The 27,958-nt window shown below is 34.7% G+C and overlaps 1 protein-coding gene across 14 annotated transcripts in view; it reads left to right on the top strand.

Moving 5' to 3' along the window:
- DOCK9 (dedicator of cytokinesis 9) overlaps positions 1 to 27,958 on the top strand; it is a 341,819-nt gene that overhangs the window by 252,956 nt on the left and 60,905 nt on the right. For all 14 annotated transcript variants that reach the window (XM_051984046.1, XM_051984058.1, XM_051984056.1 and 11 more), the window contains 5 exons: positions 9,755 to 9,875; positions 15,184 to 15,317; positions 19,819 to 19,933; positions 25,209 to 25,275; positions 26,727 to 26,774. In XM_051984046.1, coding sequence (XP_051840006.1) covers positions 9,755 to 9,875; positions 15,184 to 15,317; positions 19,819 to 19,933; positions 25,209 to 25,275; positions 26,727 to 26,774 — 485 coding nt within the window. The remainder of the gene's footprint in view (positions 1 to 9,754; positions 9,876 to 15,183; positions 15,318 to 19,818; positions 19,934 to 25,208; positions 25,276 to 26,726; positions 26,775 to 27,958) is intronic.

Below are 27,958 nucleotides of genomic sequence, written 5' to 3'. Positions count from 1 at the left end.
TGAGGTAAGTATTGACCTCAGTGATAACATAGAGGACAAGTGGGAATTGATTCTAGTTCATAATCCAGGCTTTGCTCCTTATCACTTCTGTTATAATATTTTTGTTGTTCAGTTGTTTTAGTCATGATCAACTCTTTGTGGTTGATCATACACATATATTATCATATTATCACACACATATACATATATATACATATATATGAGAGTTGGTACTAGAGGGCAGTGTGGTAAAATGGATTTGGAATTAACAGACTTGGATTTGAATGTTCATTCTGTTGCTTACTTGCTGGGAGACCTCAGACATTCACCTCCTTGTGATACTTTTTGCTCAGCTATGAGATGAAATGATTAGGTCAGTGTTTCTCTAAGTTATTGGTCTCAGGACCTTTGCACTCTCAGAAACTATTGAGGATCTCTCCCAACCTACTGAGAGCTTTTATTTATACAAGTTATATCCTTCTTTATTGTATTTGGAAATTAAAATGTCTTTATATTGTTATTACAATTTTTGACCTCACAGATTCCTCTGAAAGGACCTCCAGGGTTCCCCATACTAGACTTGAAGATAATCCTGCAACCCCTTTCAGTCCTCTGATCGTATTATGTCCCCCATCTGCAACATTCTTGTGCTTCCTAACAAAGCCAAAATGAGTCCTCATTCATCAGATGTCTCTTTTGTCATTGTCAGTATTGAGTCAGTCCCCTGAAAAATGTATTTGCTTTCCCTTTGCTGTTTCAGCCTCTTCTCATCTGTAATGTGATCCATTCTTCTCAGGGCTTTTAAAACATTCATGTACTTCAGCCCCTTTCAATTCTCAGACCTCTTCATTCCCAAGATCACAATATTGTATTTCTTCTTCTTCTTTCTCCTTCCTTCATAAACTTTGGTTTGGGGGATGTGTCTCAAAATTGCTTTGGAAATTGTAGTTTGCCTTCTTTAGTAACTGACATCAAAAGTCTTTCATTCAGGTTTATCTCCTTTTCCCCTTTTCCATTTTCTCTATTTAACAGACACTGTCTAACTTTCCAAGGAATTTGACATTCTATTTTTTCTCTAATATCTTCCACCTGGCCCCCTGCTTTCACCTCTCTCTCTGGGAAGCCTTGCCTCCATTCAGGATTGAACTCTAGTGCTGTCTCTCCTCAGTCAGAGCTTTCCTTATACCCCCAGTGGCTAGTGATCTCTGCCTTCCCTAAATTCATTTATATAGTATTTGCTTTGTATACACAATGTGTCCCAAAAGTCTCAGTGCATTTTTAATCTATAAAACCACGCTAAGAATTTTTGGAATACCTTCTCTTTCATAGTCCTTTATATATAAGTATTGCCTTCCCCTCAATAAAATGAGGCTCCAGGGAAGCAAAGCTTTTTTTTCCCTTTTTCCTTTTTTTTCTTTGTATCTCTAGCTCCTAATACAGTACCTTTTCTTCATAAGTGTTTCTTGAATTGAATGACCTCTCCCCTTGCTCCTCATACTATTTTCTAAATCCTTAAAGATCTTTTAAATGTCCTCATTTTTACTTCTACATTATGAGTAAAAATAGTAATTTATTGTTCAGATATTTTCTGGTTGTGTCTGACTGTTCATGGTTCTTTTTGGGGTTTTCTTGGAAAAGAAACTAGAGTGTTTTGCTACTTCCTTCTCTAGTTCATTTTACAGATGAGGAAACTGAGCTAAACAGGATTGAATGACTTGTATAGAGTTAAATTTGAATTCTGGAAGATGAATCTTAATAAAATATTCAGTTAGACATTCAGTTAGCATTTCAAATTCAGTCAATAAAATTCAGTAATAATAAATGTAATAAAATAGTAGTAAGCTAACTTTATATATAACACTTCAAGGTTTGCAAAACCCTTTACAAATATTATCTATTTGATGCTCACCGTAACCCAGTGAGGTAGATGCTGTCGTTCTCATTTTAAAGAAGCACAAAATGAGTCTGAGAAAGGTTAAGTGACTGGCCTAAAATAATACATCTAATAAATAACTATGGCAAGATTTGAATTCAGATCTTTCTGCTTCCCAGTCCTATGTTCAAATGAGGTAACCACCTACTTTGACATTTGACATTTCTTCATATGCTTCTGGTTTTCCTTTTTTATCTCTTTGGCTTTTATCTGTGATCATCCTCACATGTTTTCATAGATTGTCCTTTTAAGTTTATGAAATTTTCTACTTTTTAGTGCAATATAATCCCTTTTCACTGATTATTCTCTTGTGGTCACATAGAACTTTGAAGCTTTTCCTCTCTTGTCATTCTCTTATTCAAGTTGAAAAAAACACAGATAATGACCCTTATAACATTTAACTTTCTAGTGATTATTACATTTTATTATTAAATATCTTCTACCCATGTTTGCCCTGTAAACCTGGGATTCAGAGACTCTTCCCTATCCCAAGTCTACCCTCAAATCTATCTCTAACCAAGGATAGTTTTCAGGAAATCCATGAACTTGGAAAGTGGGGAAAAAATGCATCTTTATTTTCATTGACCTCTAACTGAATTTTAGCATTTTCTTTATTTAAAATTTTTGTTCTGAGAAGAGTTCAGACTTCTGTTCGTGACTCCCAAAAAGTTACAATCCCTGTTCTATGGATACATAAAAAAGAATTCTATCAATCAACTGAACCATATAACTGATTAGTAGAATTTGATTTAATTAACAAGTAAGAAAATGCCATCAGAAATTAATTGATCTTAATAGTAATCATCATCATAATAAACATTTATCTATTGCTATGTGCTAGGCATTGTGCTAAATGCTTTTCAGTTATCTCATTTGCTTCTGATAATAACTTTGGGGGGTACGTATTATTATTATTATTCCATTGTACAGATGAGGAAACTGAAGTAAATACAATGAAGTACTTGTCCAGCTTATAAGTGTCTGAGGCTAGATTTGAATTCAAGTTTCTTGACTCCAGGCCTAGGACTCTACCTTCTGTGCCACCTACTTGCCCATCACATTTATCACATTTTTGACAAAAACTACTAAATGCCTCATGTTTGCTTTCTTTGTTGCTTTATATTAATTTTCCAGCATCTTTGAAATCTTCTTTCTCTTTGAAAGATATACAAGAAATGCCCTGGAATCCCTGTAATATTTTCAATATAGTTTATTCCTTTTTCAAGTCATTACCTTCAATTTCATTAATTTATACTCCTGCCTCTTCTGTTTTTTTTTAAAAACAAATTTTAAATATTTTTAAATTTTAATTTTAAAAAATTAAATTTTAAATATTAAAATTCCTTCTCTTTGCATAATAATGCCTCTGTATAAGCAATAAATAGGCTCAACCTGGATATGACTGCTTCTCTCACATGTCCATGCTACTATGCTTTTGCTTTTGAATGTACTTTCCTCCAAAACCTACAGATTGACCACAGAGTAATGAGCTATGTGGCAACCTTGTCTTACTCCCTTTGCCATTTTCACTTCATTTCCTAACCTCCATTGATCATGTGAATTCATATCATATTGGTATATCAAACCATCACATTATTTCAGAAATTTTAATAAGGGCAATCCATTCAATTAAATCCCAAGCTCAGGTATCTAGTCTTGAGATGTATAAGGCCTCATGTTAGGTGCTGGAGAGGATCATCTCCAGACATCCTGATCTATATCTTGCCACTGGATCCAGCTGGCTTTAGAGGGGAAACTGAGGCAGATGACTTTGCCCACCTCCCTCACTTAAATCCAAATCAGTTATATGTCATGATATCATTTCCCTGAAGTCATGGTCCTCTTGGAGAAGGAAGGACAAATAACAACTTAGGTGCTAGAAATACAGAGAAAACCAGAAATTTTCCTTGCCCTCAAGAAGCTTACATTCCACTGGACCTGGAAAAAATCTAGAGATCCTAAAAGAGGGAGATGAGGTAGAAGTATATTCTAGGAATTCTAGACTGCTAAGTTTGGAAAATACCAGATAGAACGGTTTAGTTGGAGCATAAATTAAAGGGAGTAACATGGAATAATGGGGCAGTTAGGAAGTGGCTTAAGGGGCTTCAAGTTCAAATACAACCTCACACAAGAGCCTGGGCAAGTCACTTAAGCTTTTTTGCCCCAGTTTCCTCACCCATAAAATGAACAGGAAAAGGAAATGGCAAATCACTCCAGCATCTGCCAAGAAAACCCCAAATGGTGTCACAAAGAGCCAGACAGAGTAGAAACGTCTGAACAAAAACTAAAAATGTATTAGTTTTCTTAGTCAATAGGCAGCTTACGTGAATATGTACAATTTAGTGGCTTACATTTTTTTATTTGCTCTCATTGAACTAGGTGATTTCTAAGGTCCTTTCCAACTCTGTCACATTTCATGAGTCACCAAAAATCTTAAGACTAATTAATGGTTAAGTTTAGATTTGAATTTTCCTGAATCCTGCATAAATACTCCTTTTGACACTTCCTCCTGTCCTGTGAATTGAGGATTTGAATTAGTTACATTTGGATTGCTCAAGATTTTATTTTATATTAGAAGAGGCAGATATAGCAAAATGAAAAAAAGAACATTGCATTCTGGTCCTGAAGTATACTAGCTTTGTGTCTACAGGCAACCCACTTAGCTTCTTTGTATGTCAGGTTTCTCTTTTATAAAATGAGGTAAAGAATAATTGTATTATCCACCTCAAAGGGCTTTTGCAAGGACATGCTTTAGAAATGTGTGGTTTTTAAAAAATTTATATTTATCTATAAAATGAGATTTCATTAAACTTAAGTGCTGAATTTTAAAAAATTATCAGTCATTGTGATCTTCTATATGTTAAAATTCATAGATAGCAACTGCTTTCTATAAAATTCTTAGGAATGGGAATTGATTCTTAAATATCTGGAAAACAGACTGAAAGGTGTTTCTTTTGCAGCAACATGGTGATTTCAGGGTCATTGGAGAAAAGTGAGAAGGGAATTATGAATAAGTCTCGTCTAAATACTTAAGAAGTTTAATTGCTTTTTGGAAATTCCTTTTCATATCTCATTTAGAAGGTTCCTTTTAAAATGTGTTCTATATTCATGTTGCATAGAAAAAAAACTCAGTCTTTACTTCTCATCTTTCCTATATTTTCTTATGTTCCATTTTTATTGAGTAGGGTAAGAATTCATTTGGAAAGGCTAAGCATGGAAACACTGAAAGCAGAACCACAAAAAGAACTGCCACAAAAAAGAACTTTTATTTTTTTCTTTTTTAAAAAGATTCAATACCCGGTAATTGCAAGGAAATTTAGAGATCCTGATAAATTTTACCAAAGCGCATCATAGTTAGTAATATAAGGAGTTTAGTTATTTCAAAGTATAGTAAAAGTAAATTTCCTTTAAAATAAACTTAAAGCCTTCTCTTCCTCCTTTTCCTCTTCCCCCTCTTTCTTCTCTTCCTCCTCCTTTTCTTCTTTTTCCTCCTTCTTCTTCTTTTCTTCTTTCTCCCAATCCTCTTCTTCCTATTTCTCCTCTTCCTCTGTGTCCTCCTCTTCTTCTTCCTCTTCCCTCTCCTCCTCTTTCTCTTTTTCCTCTTCCTCTCCTCCTCCGCCTTCTCTTTCTTTTCTTCCTCCTTTTCTTCCTCTTCCTCTTTCTCCTTTTCTTTTTCTTCTTTTTCAAAATGTCTTCTAAAAGAAGCACATGCTTCTTAATTTAAGAGCCTTGGTGAAAATGCAACTTAGAAGGTTGCACCCCATGACTCATACTCACACAGGTCCATCTTTTACAAGAGGAGTGTCAATTTATTAAGCATGAAGAATTAAACTTTGGGAAAATTTGGGCTTCAAAGATAGAAATCCTTGCTCCTCAGTAATGGTAAATTAGTTCATTCAGATAGATTCTCTCAGATAGAAACTCATTCTAGAATCTAGATATTTGCATTCAAATAGAAATTCAGTTTTCTTTTCTTTTTTTTTTTTTTTTTGAAAATTTAATTTTATTTAATAATAACTTTGTATTGACAGAATCCATGCCAGGATAATTTTTACACAGCATTATCCCTTGCAATCACTTATGTTTCGTTTTTTCCCCTCCCTCCCTCCCTCCCCCCCCCCAAGATGGCAAGCAGTCCTATATATGTTAAATATGTTGCAGTATATCCTAGATACAATACATATTTGCAGAACCGAACAGTTCTCCCGCTGCACAGGGAGAATTGGATTCAGAAGGTAAAAATAACTCAGGAAGAAAATCAAAAATCAAATAGTTCACATTCATTTCCCAGTATTCCTTCTTTGGGTGTAGCTGTTTCTGTCCATCATTTATCCAATGAAACTCAGTTAAGTCTCTTTGTCAGAGAAATCCACTTCCATCAGAATACATCCTCATACAATATCGTTGTCGAAGTGTATAATGATCTCCTGGTTCTGCTCATCTCACTTAGCATCAGTCCGTGTAGGTCTCTCCAAGCCTCTCTGTATTCATCCTGCTGGTCATTCCTTACAGAGCAATAATATTCCATAACATTCATATACCACAATTTACCCAGCCATTCTCCAATTGATGGGCATCCATTCATTTTCCAGTTTCTAGCCACTACAAACAAGGCAGCTACAAACATTTTGGCACATACAGGTCCCTTTCCCTTTTTTAGTATCTCTTTGGGGTATAAGCCCAATAGAAACACTGCTGGATCAAAGGGTATGCACAGTTTGATAACTTTTTGGGCATAATTCCAGATTGCTCTCCAGAATGGCTGGATTCGTTCACAACTCCACCAACAATGCATCAGTGTCCCCGTTTTCCCGCATCCCCTCCAACATTCATCATTATTTTTTCCTGTCATCTTAGCCAATCTGACAGGTGTGTAGTGATATCTCAGAGTTGTCTTAAGAAATTCAGTTTTCATAAATAATTTCTATCTAAAAATGCCATTTGAGAATTAATCTATATTGTGGAAGGAGGAGAAAAAAGATACCTGTTGGCTCCTCTTTCCTCTTCTGTTTCTAAAGTATGTTCTGGATGTAATTAATTTTAAAAAACAAATTGTTTTGACAAATATGGAGATATGTTTGAAGAACTGTACATAATGTGTTCTATATCAGATTGCTTGCTGTGTTGGAGAGGAAGGAAATAAGGAAAGGAGGGAGAAAAAATTTGGAGCACAAAATTTTACAAAAATGAATGTTAAAAACTTTCTTACCTGTATTTGGAAAAAATCAAAATACTATTGAGAAAAATAAATAAATAAAATCTATTTCTTATCATTTAAAAATGTAATATTTTGTGATAAACTTTTTTTTCTATAACAGTATTTTACTTTTCTAAATACATTCAAGAATAGTTTTCAAGATTTGCCTTCATAAAACCTTATGTTCCAGATTTTTCTCCCTCTCATCCCCACTCCCATTTCCCCTAGACCACAAGCAATCTGATGTAGGTTAAACATATACAATTCTTTTAAACATATTTCCATATTCATCATGCTATGCAATAAAAATCACATTAAAAGGGGGGGGGAAACAAGAAAAAGTAAAAAAAAAAAAATCAAACACAACAAAAGAAAGGTAGAAAATACTATACTTTGATCCACATTCAGTCCACACAGTCCTCTCTCTGCATGTGGATGGCTCCTTCCATTACAAGTCTGTTGGAATTTTCTTGAATCAACTCATAGTTGAAAAGAGTCGCGTCCATCACAGTTGGTCATTGTGAGAAACTTAATTATAAAATTATCTAAATATGCTTAATTGCTATTTGCATTTTAATTAATTCATTAATTTTAACACATAAAGAATAACACTTTTTTAGACTTTCTGTCTCTAAGAACCCATAAGCATTTTGTGACCATTTATTCTTATTCACTTTTGTATATGGGGCCTCTATGTTTTGTTTTTTTAAATTCTCTTTTATACAAGGGTAAAATTTTGGTGCTAAATTCTTTAACTCTGTCATATATCTAATTCTTGAAAGCTTAGTCAACACATTATATTGTCTGCACTGCTTCAAAAGTTTTAAGCAAGATTTATGGTTAATTAAGTCCAGGCTGTTCTTTTCTGGGGAAAGAGTCTGTGGTTTTTAGAGGATTTATGCTACCATCTTGGCAGTAAATAAATACCCTTTAAAAATGTGTCCAGAGCCTTTTGCATTTTTTCTTTTAGTATGTAAGTTTCCCATAATGGTTGAGAAGACCAAGTCTTTGCAAAACTGAAGCAATAATCATAAGAATTTGAGTCTTTTAACAGGGAGAATATTGTTTAGACTAACAAGGTGCACCTATTTTCTTCCCTGAATTATCAAAATAGTACTCAACTATTTTTTTCATTATATTTATTGGGCAACTACTATGTAATTAATGCAGGTTTTTGTATCTAAAGAGGATATTGTAAGACCACAGTTAATTTTGAGAGTACTGTTGAGACTTTTCTATAGGACCACAAGTATGTAGTTATAAAAGTTGGAAGTGAATAATATTCTCAACCTACACTCTCATTCTTGTTCATAACTTCCCTTATATAGTCTATAGAGCAGAGATTCTTAACTTTTTGTTTGTTGATATCTCTTGGGGTCATCTGGGGATGCTTATAGATTCCTTCTCAACATAGTTTTTTTTTTTTAATGTATTAAATAGAAGACATTGGATCACAAAGGAAACAAATTATATTGAAATAGAATTATCAAAACATTTTTAAAAGAAGTTGATGGAACCAAAAACCCCTAATCGAAGGAGCAATATAGTGTATTGAAGGCATTTCTCAGGAGCTTTCATATTTTGTGACTATCATCAGAACATTCACAATAAAACAAAAGGTCTTCTATATCCTTTCTTGCTGATGAGTTTTCTTCAGTGCTGAGCTGCAGCCTACTTGCATCCTCCATGTATTTATTCCATGCTCTTTGGGGCAGCTGTCATTGAGATTCTTAAAAAATCAGGGGATTCCATGATTGATAACCACTTAGCATCAGGAGGAGAATCATTGTATTTAAACTAAACAAATCAAAAACAACAAAAAACAAAAAAACAACTCTGAACTTTCTCAAAAGAGAGCAATTTGTGGATTGTTGAAAATGCTAGGTAATTTCCCAGTTCAGAGCCAGGTATATTGATACCTGGGCTTACCACCTTTAGTATCTGTGCAAGATATTAATAGTACTAATAATAGCCCACTTTTATATAACACTTGAAAAGTGTTTTTCAAATAGTTTCTCATTTTAATTCTTATAGCAGATTTATTTTACAGATAAGAAAACTAAGCCAGATAGCATTCAAGCCAAATGTTTAGAGTCACACAACTGCTAAGTGTCTAATACTGGATTTGAATTCATTTTTCTAAATCAAAATCCAGTGCTCTATCCCACTGCACCACTGCCTCTGCTCTACACATGGATAGATAGCCTAACTAAGGTTGTAAAGTCAGCTCCAGAAAAAGGAGAAATGCAAGTTATCCTGAAACTCAGGTGAAGGGGATAAGAACCTTGACTGTCTTATCTACTTTATCTCACCTGATCCAATGAGGTATCTGCAAAAGTTACTTGAAAATCCAGAAACACTTTACAAATGCAAGTTATTCTCAAAGATATTCTCAAATTGTAAATATGTTACATTTTCTTTCCTTCCCTCCCATTTCTACCCTTATGTCATTCCTCATTCTCACTTCAATTGCCTTTTTTCCCACTTTCTCCTAGTTAGTGTGAGGTTGTTCATAGCTTGTTAAAAGAAAAAAAAAAGTGCCCTCACACTCCCCAAAATGGAATGATTTTAGAATAAATACAAACTGTTCGATAATAATTTTAACTGTTTTTTCCCTTTTTTCTCTCTTTTTTGGGGGCTGAAAGAATGTAAAGGATGAATCACTGAATATGCCGACTGCAAATCCATTAGTAACCCCACAGAAATCAGGAAACACACTGGATAACAACCTACATAAAGACCTCTTCGGTGTTATCTCTGGCATTGGTAATGCTTTTCAACTGTCTACCTTAGATTTAACTTTCTGACAATATGATTTTCTTTTAATGTCTGAATGCATGAGTTTACATTTTTAAAGCATGGGTTTCTGCTTTGAATTTTTTCTTTTGTGTTTTAATTGGGGGAAGGGGGGACCTAGAGTCTTCCAGTACTAGATTGACATGATGGCTCTGAGTTATATAGAAATGCAAGTTAAACTTTTTTATGGCTTAATTATAGTATTTAAAGCCTTTATATTGCTATAGATTTTCATTCAATGTTTGACATTTTAACTTAAAATTTTGTTATTTATGCTTTCAGAAAATTAGGTTGGAGGGAAGAATCAAAGATAGATTGTACATTGTCTCGATTTAGAACAAGAGAGTTTTATGCTAAATAAAAAGGAGAACATCTTGAAAGAAATAATCATATGTTGCTGGTGAAATTTTGTAAAATATCCTTCAATAGGAAGAATGTAGAATGTCTTGAATTAAAGGAATTCCAGCATAAGGGAGGAAAGGATCAACCTAGATCAAGGTTTTAACTGGGTGGAGTTTGCAAATTAGGTCCCTTCATGTATGCTGAGAGGAAAATATGTTACTATGTTGATCCTTTACTATGTGAGATGTTGGTCCAGACCCAGGGCTAGAGAAATTGTGGTAATTAAATTGTCACACACACTTTTACAGTCTGTCTCTTTCTTTCACATCCCAGTCTGGATTGATTTTAAATTGTATCATGGCTTGCAGATAAGCCTTGGAAAGGTTGCCTGAGATCACACTCTGAGTCTGGAGAAAAACAAGGATGAAGTCCTGGATTTCTTTACTTCCAGATGTACATTATACGATTTTGTAAAATCTAAATTTCAAACAAGCTATCCCTATTTGAGGCGTGCTTATTTGAGAATGTCATGATATCAGAGACTGGACCAGAAAGGGCATCCAAAGCCCATTAGTCTATCCTTTCATTTTACAGATTGAAAAATTACTTGCCCAATATCATCTGTTAGTTGCAGAGCTCGATTTTGTGCACAGATTTTTTTCTTTTCCTCTCACTGTACCACCTATGTGCTGATTTCGATGCATTATGTAGCACTTAATTAAAATGATTTGGCTCCCCACTCACTTGTGTTTGAATTCCATTGTCCATGTCACATTTCATGGAAAGTCTCTGACACACATCCAACATATTCTCAAGTGTCAGATACATTCTTCATAACTGAAAAACTATAAACAAAACCCAAATCAAAAATTTAAATCCTTAAGTTATTGGTTTCCCTCCATTCAGTTAGCCTGTTCATGAGCTACTTCGTCAAATGTGAACTTGTTCTTTTACTCTATGAAAAATTCCAGTTGATTTGAGTCCAAGTACTTATCTTCTAGCCAGACTTCTCTTTAAATCTTTGCCTTATAGACACTCAGTCCTGCCCACATAGATTCCTCACCAGATGGTCTTATCTCTTTCAAAATGTGGTATAAGCAAGGATGCTTGAAACCTGCTGATTTGTTGCTCGGCTGAAGTTTACACTATGATTAGCTTAGTTTTAAATAGCACACATTTTTTGTCTCAGGTATGCCTCCTCTGCCCTTGCTTTTCTCCATTATTCTCTGCAATCTGCATGGTGATTAAAGGGGGGGAGAATCTTTTAAATCTTTATTTCATTTGCATTCTATTTAATATCAAAGATTTTTTAGTCATCTGTAGATTCCAACTGTTGAAAACATGAATGCAATTCTCTGCTATGCAAGTTAGTTGAATTTGAGTCATTATACCACCATCTGTTTCCTTGAGACTAGGATGCTGGTTCTGGAATTCAGCCTGGATTTCTGAGATTTTAGGAGCTCTTTTATTTGGAGACCCTGAATCTTAAAATGATACTGAGAGCCTAAATCCTATTTAGCAAACCAGAGCTAAGTCAAAGGAGGTCAGAAAGACCCTGCAATTATCTCTTATTCTGCCTTCCATCTGTCCACAAGAATAAAACAGCTGAGAGTTTTGTCATCTCATCACCTTTCTCTCCTGTGACCTCCAGCATGCATAGTTCTTGCTGTCTGTATGGCACAGGATGGGGAAAATAAATAAGCCTCCTATTCTTGGATTTTTTTTAATGCTTTTCAACTTTTGTTTCTATTTTCACATTTGTGCCCCCCTCTTCCTCTCCCTCTCCCTCTTCCCCTTCTTCTCCTTTTCTCTTTTCTTCTCTCCTTCCCTCTCCCTGTCTCTCTTCCTCTCCTTCTCCCTCCTCTTTCCCTTTCTCTCTTCCTCTTCCTCTTCTCCCCCTCCTTCTCCCTGTTCCTCTCCCGCCCCCTCTCTTTTTTCTCTTCCTTTTTTTCATTCTTCCTCTCCTTCCTTCCTCCTCCTCCATAACATAAGAAGAGTTTTGGACTTGGAACTGAGGGAAACATGGACCTGAACCTCTAAGCCTTAATTTCTTTTTCTGCAAAATAATAATGTAATCATAAGTAATCATAGATCATAGAATAATCATAAGATCATAGATTTTGGCCTGGAAAGACCCTTACAAGCCATCAAGTCTAGCTCCCTCATTTTATATGATGAGGAAACTATAACTGAGAGAGATAAAGTGACTTATCCAGAGTCACCCATCTAGTAAGTAAGTGTCTGAGGCAGGATTTGGATTCAGTCTCCAGGTCCAGTATTCTATCCATTGTGTTGCTAGTTACCTCATACCTCATCATTTCTACCTTACAATGTTGGGAGGATAAAGGTTGGCTGAGATAAATTCAACATGGGAGAAGATTTGGCTCTAATAGAAAGAGTTTTGCCCCATCAACTGACCTAGTTTCCAGTCCCACTTCAGATATTTCCTAGATGTTTGCCCTTGGACAAGTTTTTTTTTTTTTTTGGGGGGGGGGGGATTCCTCACCTGCAAAAAATGGAGAGGGCAGGTTGGCATTCAAAGGAGATTTTTGTCATTCCAGTACCAACTCATGTGCATCAATATGACATGAAAAACATTTGCAGTGTATAAGTTTAAGCTGCTGTTATCTAAACAAGATCTGGAAACAATGGTCCCCACCATTCAGCTTTGTACTTAAGTCTCAGGGATGGCTGAAATTAAATGCTGGTGTCCGGAGTTGGTTTGTCAGTCAGTCAATAAACATTTATTAAGCACCTGCTTTGTTCCAGGCACCGTGCTAAATACTAGAGATAAAGAGAAAGATAAAAGATAGTTTTCCAAAGAACTCAGAAATTAATGGGGGAGGCCACCATGCAAAATAAACTATACAACTGAGCCTATACAGAATATATTTGAGAGAATCAACCAAGAGAAGACACTGGTCAAGGCTTGTACCCTTGCCTCCACTGAGGTAAAAGACGTTGTTTGGAATTGCTTTTGACATGTTCATTATTATGCCAGAAGTCAATTAATTAAAAAATACCACAAATAGGCATGAATCCAGAGCTAATCCTGCCCCCTACCTGTCATTACAAAAAAGCCAGAACTCAGGTAGGTGAGTGCTTCAGTCCCATGAACAGCTGTTAGACCTATTGAATTGCAAATGGCCTGTCTCTTCCCAGGTGATCAGTAACCTAAGCCCAGTAACTGAGGCTTCAAATTGATATTTTGTATCTTAGGCTGCTGCCTACATTTGCAAGACTCCAGTGCCAAAAAAACATTGGATGCCATCTGCAAAACCAAATGTCAGTCATTTCTGGTTAATAGCTTGCCCTTTGTGACTGTGATTGTCAAAGTAAATGTGCTTAAGCTTATAGCATGTTAACCTGTGGTTTTAGTAGCCTCTTGATAGTGGAAATACTGCTTTGCGTCAGGCATTGACTCCAACTCATTAAGACTATCACAGAGAAGTGAAAGCACTAATTATGTCTCCAGAGGCATATTTTTTTTCACACTAGCCCCATAATTTCTTGCTCCAAGCAGCATGATGTCACTAACAGAAGAATGTTAGATTTGGAGCCAGGGTCTGGTTTGTTTCTGCTATTTACTTATGTGATCTTTTGCAAGTCCCTCTCCTCCATGGGACTTAGCATCCTTGTCAGTAACATGAGCAAGTTTGGGCTTCCAGTATATAAGGGCAATCTTGCGGAAAGCTGATTCTTTAGTTTATTCTAGAGTTGACAGAGTGAATGGAATTAAGATTTGGAGTCAGAAAAAAAAAAGTTCAAATCTTGCCTCAGATACTTATAAGCTTATAAGTTTTACTTATGCTTCACCAATCAATTCAGATGCCATGTACAGTGAAGACAATAGGAGACAATGAAGACAATATTATAATGTGAGAATCAAATATCGAGGTAACATATGCAAAGCGTTTTCAAATTTTGTTATTGTTTGATCATTTGAGTCTCATCTGAATCTTCATGATTCCATTTGGGGTTTTCTTGGCAAAGACACTGGAGTGGTTTGTCATTTTCTTCTCTGACTCATTTTACATATGAGGAAGCTGAGGTAAACAGGGCTAAGTGACTAAGGGTCACATAGCTATTAAGTGCCTGAGATCAAATTTGAATTCAGGAAAATGTCTTCCAGATCCCAAACCAGGTACTCTACACACTACATCAATTAGCTACCCATTATAAATCTTAACATATAAATGCAAGCTCTTTTATTATTGTCTTGGTATTACTTCCATTCAGAAATGGAAATAGTGGGTGAAAGTGTCTAGGACAACTTTCAGCCTAAAATCAGGGGATAACTCCCAAACTTCCTAACAATGAAGAGCTGTCAAAAGTTAAAAGTATAGTTTCAGCAAATTGTAGGGTCTTTCTCATTAGAGGTCTTAAGGTGATTTTTGATGACTATCTTGAGAATCTTGAAGAAGGAATTGCCATAACGGTCTGGACTAGACTAGATGGCCATCAAGGTCTTATCTAACTTTGATTAGAATAAGGTGATCTCTAAGATTCCTGCCATTGTAAATCTATCCTATGGTGTAGTCCTTTAGACTTTCATGGAGTCTTACTGCCTTTCACTGTTGGTAGTATAACAACATAGGGACGTGTTTATTTGGTTTTTTAATTTTAGTTGCTACAAGTAAAGGTACATTTTATCATCTTTGGAAAAATAAGAACAAAACAAAAAAAGCTTATTGATTCCCCTTTAGGAGTGTTGCATTTTCAGAGTAATATGGCCTGTGTATATGAAGTCGTACTTTCCATGCATGCATGTTTTTCAATTCCCAAATCAGTATTGATTGTCTGAACGTTAAAGGTAGACTAGTTGAATAAAATGCTTGAGTCAACTTCTTGACAAAAATAATGGCAGTTTTAAAAAACTGAAATATATAGCTATACACTTAACATTTCATAACCTATTTTTTTTTATAATTTTTAGCATCACCCTATACCACATCAACACCAAATATCAATAGTGTGAGAAATGCTGATTCAAGAGGCTCTCTCGTCAGCACTGATTCAGTGAACAGTCTTCCAGAAAGGAACATCGAGAAGACCAATTCTCTTGACAAGGTAGTTGGGTTTTTTCCATGTCATTAATGATTCTTCTTCATGATTGAGTTTAATTCATGGTAATAAAAAATTGCCTCGATAAATCCTAGCCATTTACCAAAAGAAAATTGTCCTGGGAATTTTGACCTGGACTCCTTTATGCTTCTTTAAACAGCCTAGTATCTCCCACTTCTCATGTGATCATCTTAGCCCATTGCAACTCAGAGCTCATGAGTTTTAGAATAAACTTCTTACCCCAGCATTTAAGGCTTTTCAACCCCGGCTCTTGCATATTTGCTAGCCTTATTCTCTACTCATTTCCTTAAAAATCTGTCAAAACAATCAAATTAAACAGAGATTTCCTAATCTTATCCTGCCCTTTCCCTTCTCCATTCTTTGACTCAGATCACCCACTAATGTCTTCATATACACTTCATATTTCTGCTTCTTCCATTTTAAGGTGCTATATAAATGCAAGCTCTTACATTTTCCTTTAAGACCTAGCTCAGATATAGATATCTTTTCATGATTTCACTCCCTGATTTTCAAACCCATTCTTCTCTGTTGACAATGACTTCTCTGATCCAATTGCTTCTAGCCCTTTATCTGAAGCTTTCCTTTGCCTTCATAGAAATTAACCTTTTATTGTTCTTCATTGTCTATATCCCTCTTTCCCTGCATTAAATTATTAGTTCCTTTAATCCAGAGACTGTTAGTTTTTTTCGCTTTGTTTCTCTAGTGATTTACACAGAGTAAGCGTCAAATGAATGCCTGTTGAGTTGAATCAGGCCTCCCAAATTCCTTTCCTGAATTTCAGGTTTGCTACCCTTTGTTGTCTTCTCAAGATTTCTTTATCCCTGGAAGCCTTATTGTCCCTTCCCCCAGACTTTGTTCTGTCATGTGTCAATATTCTTGAAAAATATTCACTAATTAACTGTTAGTTGAAGTTGATTCTATCCAAGATTATATCTGTGGCTACTCTTAGTAAATACCATTTGGTGAGTTGATACTGTGAATAGTCACAACTGGAATCTCTACCTCCTCTCAGCTACCTTCAAAGGCCCACATTAGATACTTTATTTATTCCTCCTTTTTTCAAAGTTCATGCCTTTCTGGGGCCTGTCCCATATCTCCTTTTTAATCTAAGGCAATGGCTCTAATTCTTAGTTTCCTTGCAGGGCCATAGGTTTAATGACTAATCCCATTTTTCACCTGAATCAGGTTAGTAATTCTGCCCACTCAAGTTCTCTTTTATGACAGATAAATCACTAAGTAACCACCAGGAGGATATTTAACCTGGTGGTTGTCATCTATATTCTACAAATTTACTACAAGTTTTATAATAATTACAAAAATGAGGAAGAACTATATGGAGCACTGGCTCTGGAGACAGGAGGACCTTAAGTTCAAATCTGGCCTCCGACACTTAATATTTCCTAAATGTGTGACCTGGGCAAGTCAGTTAACCTCAATTGCCTCACCAAAAAAATTAAAAAATAATAATTATGGAAATGCTTTATATAAGTAGTAAGAATAGTAATCAGAACACAAGCCTTTATTAAATGCCTACAATTGTGAAAGACAATGGGCCAGAGGCTGGCATATTTATGTATATGTATATATTTTTATATATACGTGTGTGTGTGTGTGTATGTGTGTATGTGTGTGTATTATGTATGATGTCAAATAGATATAATTTGAGAGGGAAAGCTCTAGCAGCTAATGGGATCTGGACGGGTTTCATAGTAGTACTTGAGCTGAATTTTGAAGAAAAGTAGGGATAACAGATATCCTGGCAAAAGGAAGAAAGAAAGGAGAAAAGAAAAAGTTCCCCCTCATAATCAAGATAGCATATGCTTTTCTCCCAAGGAAGGCAGAGCACATCACAGCTATTACCTTAGTTATCCCCCCCAAAAATCCAGAATTAACAAGAAGAAAAAGAGCAAGCATGTATCTTTTGAAAGGTGCTTTATATATGTCATGATTTAAACTTCAGAACAATCTGCAAAGTAGATACTATTATTATTCCATTTTGTAGATGATGAAACTGAGGCTTGAAAAATTAAGTGAAAATTAAGTGTCCCTCAGACAACTAGTAGTCTAAACACTAGCTGTTGTACTATTTGGTTTTTTAAGTCTCAGGAGGAGAATTGATTTCATAAGGAATAAATCAAGAGCAGTATTGGGCTAATATCCTCTTCTATCTTCCATTGCAGTCCTTCTTTCCTGAAATAACCAAGATTTAGACTTTACGATATTTTGTAGAAAAGCCTCAGAAATTTTGAATGGTACCTGGAAACAAATGTATCAGCTTTGTCATCAACATTATGTTTCTAAGTTTTAGAAAATTTTTTTTTATAATTATTACTATTATTTTAATCCTTGCATCTTAAGCACATCATCCGATACCATTTCAGCTTTTCATTCAATAGAGTCACTCCTTCTCCAGGACTTGAAAGGCACCCTCTTCCCTCACCAAGTAACATGTGTAATCTTACCTTATGTTTCAGTAGCTGATTGTTCCCGGACTTAGGAGGTTGCCTACTTGTAGAGGTACAGGCTTTTTGGTGGCAGAAGTCTCACGACATGTGTTTAACTTTCCCCTTGACTCTAACATGCCTTCGTGTGACAGAGGGAGAAACTTCTCAGAAGGCATTCTGCTTATGTCATGCGCAGCCCTGGAGAGGAGGAGGAGAGCTGTCAGTCAGCCAAGAGAAATCGGGTCACCATGGATTTTTCCCTCCTGACCATCCCGACTTTGCCAGAGGATCCCTTGCATGCCGCACTTACGTTGCCTTTGCAAGAAGTACTTGGTTCTTGTAGTTCCAAGTGTGAGGCTGATGTTTGGAGTGAGAACACTAGCAGTACAGTTTTGCCACAAACTTGCACCAGTTTATTTTATTCTTGAAAAAATAAAATAGCTTACATTTGTGTACTACTTTAAGGTTTGCAAATTGCTTTACCTATATTATCACATTTGATCCTTATGACAGCTCTGTGAAAAGAGTGACAATATTATTGCCATTCTCTCCACCATTCTGTCTACCATTTTAATCCATCATTTCACAGTTGAGGAAATTGAGATTTGGAAAATAAAATGACTTGCTATAGGAAAACCAGCAAGTAACTGTTTAATGTGGCACTTAAAATCAAGTCTTCCTGGCTCCCAAGTCTACCACATTTTCTACTATTCCACCTTGCTACCTCTAAAACTAAAATAAGGGCATGAGACATGAACTTCACTGAAGTCTTTTTCCTTTGCTTCACTGTAGCATGGAGGTAACCCAAGATTTTTGCATGTTGCCAGCTATTGCAGGTTTAATCAGCATGGAAAGGCTTGGGGTTTATTGTCTTCCATGTGATGAATTTTGGGATGCCAAAGTAACTCCTAAAATCAGCTGTTGATGGACTGCAGTCTGCTGAAGCAAAGGCTGTATTCATATTGATGAAATTATGAATCTTTCATAGTTCTCAAAAAAACAATATTAGCTACAAAATCAAAATATGATCTACAATGCTACTCATCTCTATACTGAATAAATAAAACATCCTTTTTTAAAAGATATTTTTGGGACAGGAAATTATCTTAATTGATTTTATTAACACTGAGTAAATAAAACATCCTTTTTTTTAAACTGATATTTTTGGGAGAGGAAATAACCTTATTGATTTTATGCTGCAATACCTCACAAGTGTATGTTTATTTGTTTTTAAAGCATGGTATAATTATTCTTATGTTTCTATAAGGTTTTTTTTTTTTTTTTTTTTTTTTTTGTATACTGCTGCTCTGTGGCAAAACTGAACTAACTAGTCACTACACGCTAAGCTTTCTGACAGATCTTGTTTGGACATTTGCAGTGTTCAGATAAGCTGATGACAGAAGGACCTCATCAGTTTAGGCTGTATCTGGTGTTGCTTGGCTCAGCTATCTATCTACTAGGTACCTGCAGGCTCTTTTCTGCTGCGAGAACCTTCCCGACTTGCAATGACTTGCTTGCAGAGACATCTGCCTGCTGGTACACGGGCAGCACCATAGGTTTGATTTGGTTTGTTTATTTTTGCTGTGTCTACCATTAGTGTCTTCCTTAGAGTAGTTTTTAGTTCTGCAGTGTTGTTTTCTCCATCATCCCTTCAGCACATTGCTCACGGGACACCCACTTTTGCATGACATTTCGTACTATTTAAAAGTCTACATCAGTAGCCTAAGCTGTGGCAACATTGGACTCTGAGATTTGGGTGTGCCTTTTTTTTTTTCTTCTTTTAGAAATCCATAAAGAAATAATGGCTGCAGCTACTTTGGAACATCACTTATTTATGGTGGGGGCAGAGGTGGGAAAAGTGGACCTATCCCTGAAATATCATAGTGAGGGATTACTTATATCTGGAGTATTCCAGGTTCAGTAATCTTCTCAGTTTTGAATACTTTTCTTTTTCAAGGTAGTAAAAAAAATAAGTAAGTGAAATTAAGATATTATTTTCCCCTTGAAATTAATAAAAATCATTCTCTTTTGTTTTTTTCCAGCACCAACAAAGTGGTACTTTAGGGAGCTCAGTAGTCCGCTGTGACAAACTTGACCAGTCAGAGATTAAGAGTCTACTCATGTGCTTCCTATACATCTTAAAGAGCATGTCTGATGGTAGGTAAACAACAGATTCCATTTTATTTCATTCATTTTACCGGATGAAAAAATGAGGTGGAAAAATGGGAAGTGTTTTAAAATAAATGAATATATAAAGAAAAGTGGATTAAAATAAATAAATTAATTTTTTTAAATCTACATGCTGGATATGATAGAAGCAAAATTCCTCAAAAAGTGTGTAATGCTCTTGGGTGGTAGAAACTTTTGATTTTTCCACAGAAGCCTCATTTCAAAAAGATCCATATGGATTTCAGAAGTATTTAGATGAGAGCTAAAGTTTTTTGGTGATAGACATGTTGATCTACAATTGTGAAAAAGAAACCCCAAAGAAAACATGGTTTAACAAGAAATCTCTTTTCAATTCTGTTTTATCACAATGCTATTTAACATGACAAATGATTTGTTTTCAGTTGTACACTGTAGCTTTCTCTTGAAAGGATAATGCAATAATTAATTTTAACAATAGATGAGCAGTTATAGTTTTGTGTAGTGGTAAAAGAAAAAAAAAGAAATAAATGACTCTATTTCAGGTGAGGTCATCTTTCCATCTTGTGTAATTTGTGTTATTTTTTTTTCCTTGCCTTTTCTTTTCTTTTTTCTCTATGTGGAAGTAAATGAGAAAACCACAGAAGAATTCCTATAGATTATTTCAACTAGAAAATTAATTAATGTCCCTTTAAAAAACCTAAGAGAAAGGATCTACCTTTTCCTATGGGAAGAATAGCAAACAAAATTTGTCTATATTTAGACAAAAATACTCTTTTTTGTCTAAAATGAAATATTACTTATTGTTGTGGGTTATATCAGTACTGACACTTATAGTATTTGTGATATTTTTATCAATATTTGTCATAGTTTCCAGGCCTGTATCTGTTAATTAAGAAAAACAAACAAACAGAGAATATATAAATGAGGTCAGCTGAAACCATATTTGCATTTACAGGCAATTTTTCTAAGTATTTCTTTGGAAATGTGCAATAAATTAAGATGAAGTAAATTCAATCTGATTCAATCCCCCTCACCTTCCAGTGACATAATTGGAGATTGTGTTCCTCACCATCGTCCTGATCCTCAACTTTTAAAATAGATGATCACAAATACCATTGTCATCTATAAACGATGCACATTTATAGTATAAGAGATCCATAGAAAGCTAGGTGCGCTGTACACTCTGGGTGAACCTTCCTGTCAAAGCAAAAGCCAATGAAAATGCTGTCCTAAAGTGTGCTAGTCCATCTGGTCCATACTTTGCACATGTCAATGTATGTTGAGCATAAAGCTTTCTAAAATGTGAACAAGTTAGCAAAAGAAGTCCCTTGGGGCTCTAAGACAATTTAAAAATTATTCAAAAATCTTCAGATGAAATAGAGATCCAGAGCAATAAAATAAGAGAAACATCAAGCTTTCTAATGATTACACATTGAGTACTCAGGGCAAAGAGTCTTTAAGATCTTAGAATAAGAAGGCATTTCATAAGTTTCTTTTTTTCCTTTTTTTTCTTAATCTTCAGTAAGAAAACCAAGCCTTGGAGAGGCTAGTTAGTATGACAATTTCTAAGACTAAATCAGGTCTCTTGATTCCTTTCTTCAGGACTTTTTCTGTTACATTGTGTTGCTTCCTAATGCCATGAGTTAAGTTTGTGTTTCATATAAAACAATATCATAGTGTCCTATATGAAATTTTTACCATATACTTCAGGATTTCTGTCATATTTTCAGTTTAGTGAATCCTCAGATGAAGGAACCTCCATCAGCATCCTAGGATTCAGAAGGGCCTCTTTGAAAAGATTATTAGGGAGATTTACAGCCGCTTGATGCATTTATGAAAAACTTGATTCAGGGATGGATTACTGTTTTGCTACCTTTTTCTTATTGCAGATTTTCTTGTAGCAAACATAAGTATAAGATCAAGTTTAATTATCCCGAGTTTAGTTATTTAATTTCAAAGCATTATTTAAATGAGATAATATTTGTAAAGTGCTTAGCATAATATTTGGCATATAGTTGGTTTTACATAAAGGCTTCTTCCTTTATTCAAAACAGAAAGCTTTTTCATATTCTGCAACTCCCATCTCTTTGGTAAGCAATGATAGCATACATTCTACTATTAATGCAACAAATATTTGCCTTTAAGCCCTTAATGAAATTTTAAGTTTATTGAATTTTTCATTTCTTAACCCACCATCACATTGCTTTTCGCATTATAAAAAGCCATGAACTTAGAGCTTATATTTGGCCAGACTCAAAGTTTTGAATTGGAGTTAAATTCAGTATATCAAATGCTAAAAAAATAAAAATAAAAATAAAAATCCAGCTCTATGTTTAAGATACCAAGATGAAAACAAAGATGAATAACAGCTTCTCCTTAGAGTCTGAAAGGAAAGATGTGATTATTTAATTTTTAATACAGATAATTTTTTCAATTAAGTATTTATTTTATCTTCTTTTTACTTCCTTCCATTCCTTATTGGGGGGAACACTTATAGCAAATGTGTATATTGAAGCAAAACAAATCCCCACATTAGTCATATCCAAAAATTAAAGGTAGTGTGATGTAATAATTTCTGGGTAATTAGTCATATTATTCATTATAACTAGCACATAATTAATAAAAGAAGTGGTCATTTGGCCATCTTTTGTAAACCAAAGATAGATGATGGCAGATTCTTGATATTTATGTGCCCTTGAAAGAGAGAATGAATATTATAATGAGAGGCATAATTTTAATGATGGGCTTGGAGCCAGGACTATGATCTCTCAGGCCTGAGTGATTAGAACCTCATAGGCCCTATTTCACCAAGAGTAGATTTTCTTTGTTAGGTTTTTCTAATTAGACAAGCAATAGCTCCACCTAGATAAGATGGTCTAGGTGGAATACATTTTTGAACAAGGTCAGAGATTTTGAAAGGACTTTGAGGAAATAGGAAAAAAAGGAAAAAATCCTAGCTCTCCCTAATAATTGGTTATTAAATATAAAAGAGAAATAATTATTTCTCACATTAATATTAGAATTTGGGTTTTTCCTAACTCCTAATTTGGTCTTTTATCTATATAACAAAATGTTGTCAGTGTCAAATATGTGTAGGAGTTAATAGCTTTATTGGTATCAAGTATTAGGAGAGGGAGAATATCAAACATGACTTCAAGGGTTCACATGTAGCCGATTCAGAGAAAGATGAGACTGGAGGGACAGCTAGGTGGCGCCATAGTACACAACATAGGACCTGGAATCAGGAAAACATCTTCCTGAGTTCAAATCTTGCCTCGATCACATACTAGCTGTATAGTCACATAATTTTTATTTTTTTCAGTTTCCTCAGCTGTAAACTGGGGATGATAACAGCACTATCTTGCAGGATTACTATGAGGATCAAATGGGATAAAAATTGTAAGGCATTGAACACAGTCTCTGGCACATAATAAATGTTATATAAATTTTAGCTACTATTATTATTATCATTAGTTTCTTCCTTATTGGAAGTTTTCATGAAAAAGGCTGAATGATGAGAGTTTTCTTTAGGAAATGGACAGAAAGCTACTGACATTTCTGAAATCCAAATTGCCCATCTTTCTCCTAATCCCTCGCCTTAAATTCAGTATATTCCTTCTCCCTCCCCTTTAATGCTTAATCTTTGTGCCAGCAGGATAGGTCTGTGAATTTGCTGACTGGGCAAAGGGGATGCAGGGATGAGGCTGGGAGCCAGGGAAAAGCTTTACCCCCAGTAGATCTGGAGGCAGATTGACTTTGGTGCATTTGCAGAGTTGTAATTGGTTAAGTAATCTATTGAAATTGCTTTAAATCAAGAGCTGCGTATATATGACTACCAAGGGAATAGTTAAAGAAATTGGCTTTTATTTTTGTATTGGCTACTCTCTTGGAGGGAAAAAACAAACAAGCTGTGTATGGAAAAAAAATACTTGCAAATCAAATTATATTATTATTCTATTTTTATTTTTTTCCATTTGATCATTATAGTTGATGTTGAAACATTCTGAGTCCACACACCTCATAAAATTTACCATTTAAAAAATCTCATAGTTATTTCAGTAAGCATTCCACAAAATATGTGATGTTTGCTTCTTTCTAATGCATAGTCTCCTAAGGATGTAATGAACTGGGTGATCAATCCCTGTGACTGGACCTGCTTAAACACACAGGAAAATGTTCCGGATCTTCAGTTCTCATAGCATGGGTAGTTCTTTCTGTCTTTGAAACCTATGAATCTTTCAGTAGCTTTACCTATGATTCCAGATATTGCATTTGGGAAAACTGCTCAGTTCCTAAAAATCTTTCATGATTAAAGATTTTGTCTCTGGTTCTTTAAGTGGAGTTTCTCAGCTGTCAGTTAATTGTTTTTAACCTTCCAGAAAAAGTGCATCCAATGAGCTTTTTCTACCTACTAAGTATTTTATAGTGCTGACTTAATCAGTATGAATGCCAAAAGGTTCTTGAGAAGACAAAAAAAATTACCAGATATGCAAATTATATTACTGCCTATGACAATTTTTTTTTGGATGACATGTGAGTTCTCTCAACAGGACAAACCTGTTTTTATCTTCGGTGGGTAGCAAAGGTCTTCTACCTTCCAGTTGTCACTTATCTGGAATTCCTGTGTCCTTAGTAGTCTGATGATTGGGGTAGAAAGAACTTAATTATGAGCCATCTTCAAATTTGCTAATAAACAAATATTACTTTATAATTTATATAAGATTTTACTTGATACCAGAAATAGAAATATCAGTGTGATTCTTTAAAAATAAAAATTTAACATGTAGAATCCATTAGATTAGAAACTATTTGAGGTCAAAGACTATCTCTTTTTGTATCCCCAGCACTTAGCACAGTGCCTGGATTGAAATGGAGTTAGGAAGAACCGAGTTTAAATCCTTCTTCACAAACTTAGTAGCAGTCAATTAAAAGCTCTCTTATCCTCAATTTTTTATCTGTAAAACAGGGATAATGATTGTAACTACCTGCTAGAATTGTAAGAATCAACTGAAATAGCAAATTTTAAAGTGCTTATTGAACACTACAAATAAATTCTCTTTTAGTCTTTCAGAGATATAGGGAAGATTTAGCATGAACATTTCTTTTCTTTCTAGGAAGTCCTTTTAGGGGATAGAGCTCATTTGGCTACAGGGTCCTTGACAAAATTTCTCATTACACAAGAGAAATTATGAGAACCATGACTGCCCAAAGGATAAGAAGATATATATATATATATATATATATATATAATGCTTTTCTGATCAACAATATTTTCATTTTCTAGATGCTTTATTTACATATTGGAACAAGGCTTCGACCTCTGAACTTATGGATTTTTTCACAATATCAGAGTGAGTAGTTTTAATTTTTCTCAAAAATTGAAAATTATGCTCTTACTGAGCTATATATGGTATGTGTTGCTTTGAAATTTAGGTACTGACTCATCATTGGATACAAGCCTGTATCCTCATTCAGTCATTGCTCTGTGCCGGACCTTGTTCCGTCCCTCTCAGTGATGTAGGCAGAAGAAGAAACAAGGAGTCCAAAAAACATGGGAGAATAGAAAGATTGCTATATTTTGAGTCAGAAGATCTGGATTCAAATGAAAAATTTCAAATAATTTGTATTATTTTGGAAAAATTACTTAACTTTATTATTTTCCTGTATGCTGATGCTCATGAAAATGAGATGGACCAAATGAAACCTAGGATAAAACAATTAATGATTTTTGGGGGTGTAATATTAGGAAAAAGGACTACTATGTATTTAAATGAATTATTTATTTTATCTAATTTTGCCTTCCTGAGCTGTTTTCAACTTTTCCTCCAGTGTATTTTCTCTTTGCTTTTAAGTAATGCCTCCTATTTAAATGTTCCTTATGAATATTACCAGTATTTGGCTTACTCCCTTTGCTGGATTGATAATAGAGTTACCAGGTAGATGAGATTTAGTGAAATGTCTGTGAAAATACATTAGATAAATTCCTTTTCAGTTTCTCTTATCAGATAAATAATTATTGCTATAAATAAAATTTGCTCACCAATTTTCATCTGAGAGATTGTTTAAAACAACCATATGAACACTTAAGACAAAAATGAGTTCTTATATGATTATAACTTATCTTCTTTGCTGCTCAACTTTCTTATCTATACAATGAGAATAATAATCCTTGCACTTCCTACCCCATAGGGTTATTGGAAGGAAAGAGTTCTGTAAACCACAAATTGCTAAATAATTTGTAAGTTATTATAACAGAGAAATACGTGAGGAGTCTTTGGACATTCAATAAGACTTCCTAGGCCAAACAATTTTGAAAAAATATATAGATTGGATATTACAAGAGCTTATATTTGGTTTACTGGAAAGTACATTAGATTTAAGATCCTGGGGCTTTTTTAAAAAATCCTAATCCCTATAGTCTATGCTAGGTGCTTAACTATGAGCAAGGCCCTCATTTCTCTGGACCTCATTATTCTCATCTGGGAAAAGGGAATACTTATACTTCTCAAGGAATGATGAACAAAGTGTTTTACTAGTCCTTAAATTGTTATATAAGTATGAATTGCTGTTTTTTTTCATATTTATCCTGCTGATATCCCATTGTAGCCACAAACTAAATGAGCCTTTTGTCAAAAATAAGTAAATAATAGGTTTAAACCTTTGAGAAGATTTATGATAGATGAGAGAAAAGGCAGTAGCAAATGTAAAGATTTATTGAGAGAAAAATCTTCTAGAATATATTCATCATTGTTGATATTATAATTAACTGTTTAAAATAATTTTCCAAATTATCTTTTTATAGAGTATGCTTACATCAGTTCCAGTACATGGGAAAGCGATATATAGCAAGGTACTGTGTGGAATTTTAATTTGTAATGTTATTCAGTGCTACCAGTTTCCTTACTTCTCTTGTCTACCCTCCCACTCATCCCCTCCCTTTCTCTTATTGAGCATATTTGAGGATATGGGAATTGCCATTCTGTGATGCTTGACAACTGAAAGTGTGACAGTGTACACAAAGGCAGTTGGCAGACCTTTTACTTGGATTACAAAAATTTATATTTATTTATTTTAGTTTTCTGAGTTTTAGTTTTTTTTTTTAATTTTTTATTATAGCTTTTTATTTACAAGATATATGCATGGGTAATTTTTCAGCATTGACCCTTGCAAAACCTTCTGTTTCAGCTTTTCGCTTCCTTCCCTTGAACCCCTCCCCCAGATGGCAGGTAGACCAATACATGTTAAATATGTTAATGTATATGTTAAACACAATATATGTATACATATACATACAGTTATTTTGCCGCACAAGAAAAATCAGACTTTCTGCAAAAATTTGTAAGCATCTTCCACCTATATTTGGGCATTTTATTGGCCCATCTCCACAAATCCATACTTCTAAGCCCTTCCTATTAGGATCCTGGTTCACTATCTCTTTCTGTTCTCCTTATTTTCTTGCCTTTGTCCTTTTCCCTTATCCTTTTGCTTTCTCCAATCTGTCCTTCCCCAGGCACCTGTCTATTCCTTTTAGTTTCAAAAATTTGTCAATTTTGTACTTTTTCTCTACTACAAAAACACAAATTTCTGATCACTTTTCTCCTTTTTTTGGTGGACCCAGATTACTGAACACATATTCTTCTTTAGATATTTGGATCTACTTTTCAGTAGATTTACTACTTTAAGTAGACTTTAAGTAAAATCAAAAGTATAACCTTCTTTGGAATAATCCAAAACCAATATTTCCTGGATCCTTAGTTGACCAAAATGCTGTCCTAAGTACAGTACTTCTCCTAATGTCACTTATTGGTTTTGTGAACATGTGCAAAAGATTACAATTGCATGTTAATTCCATGGGGACAGTGTTTATACACTCATTATGCATAAGTACACTTTTATTTAGGGATAGCAATAGTGTTGAGCCCCAAATTCTAATTCAGATCATTGCCAGTAATCCAAATTACAACTTGGGTGATAAGCAGGATGCTATCACTAAAAGTTTCATCACTTAATGATGGCATCCAGTTATTAAATGAC

This window comes from Antechinus flavipes, chromosome 3 (genome assembly GCF_016432865.1).
Source record: "Antechinus flavipes isolate AdamAnt ecotype Samford, QLD, Australia chromosome 3, AdamAnt_v2, whole genome shotgun sequence".
NCBI classification, from domain to species: domain Eukaryota; kingdom Metazoa; phylum Chordata; class Mammalia; order Dasyuromorphia; family Dasyuridae; genus Antechinus; species Antechinus flavipes.
This window is presented reverse-complemented; position numbering and strand designations above follow the sequence as displayed.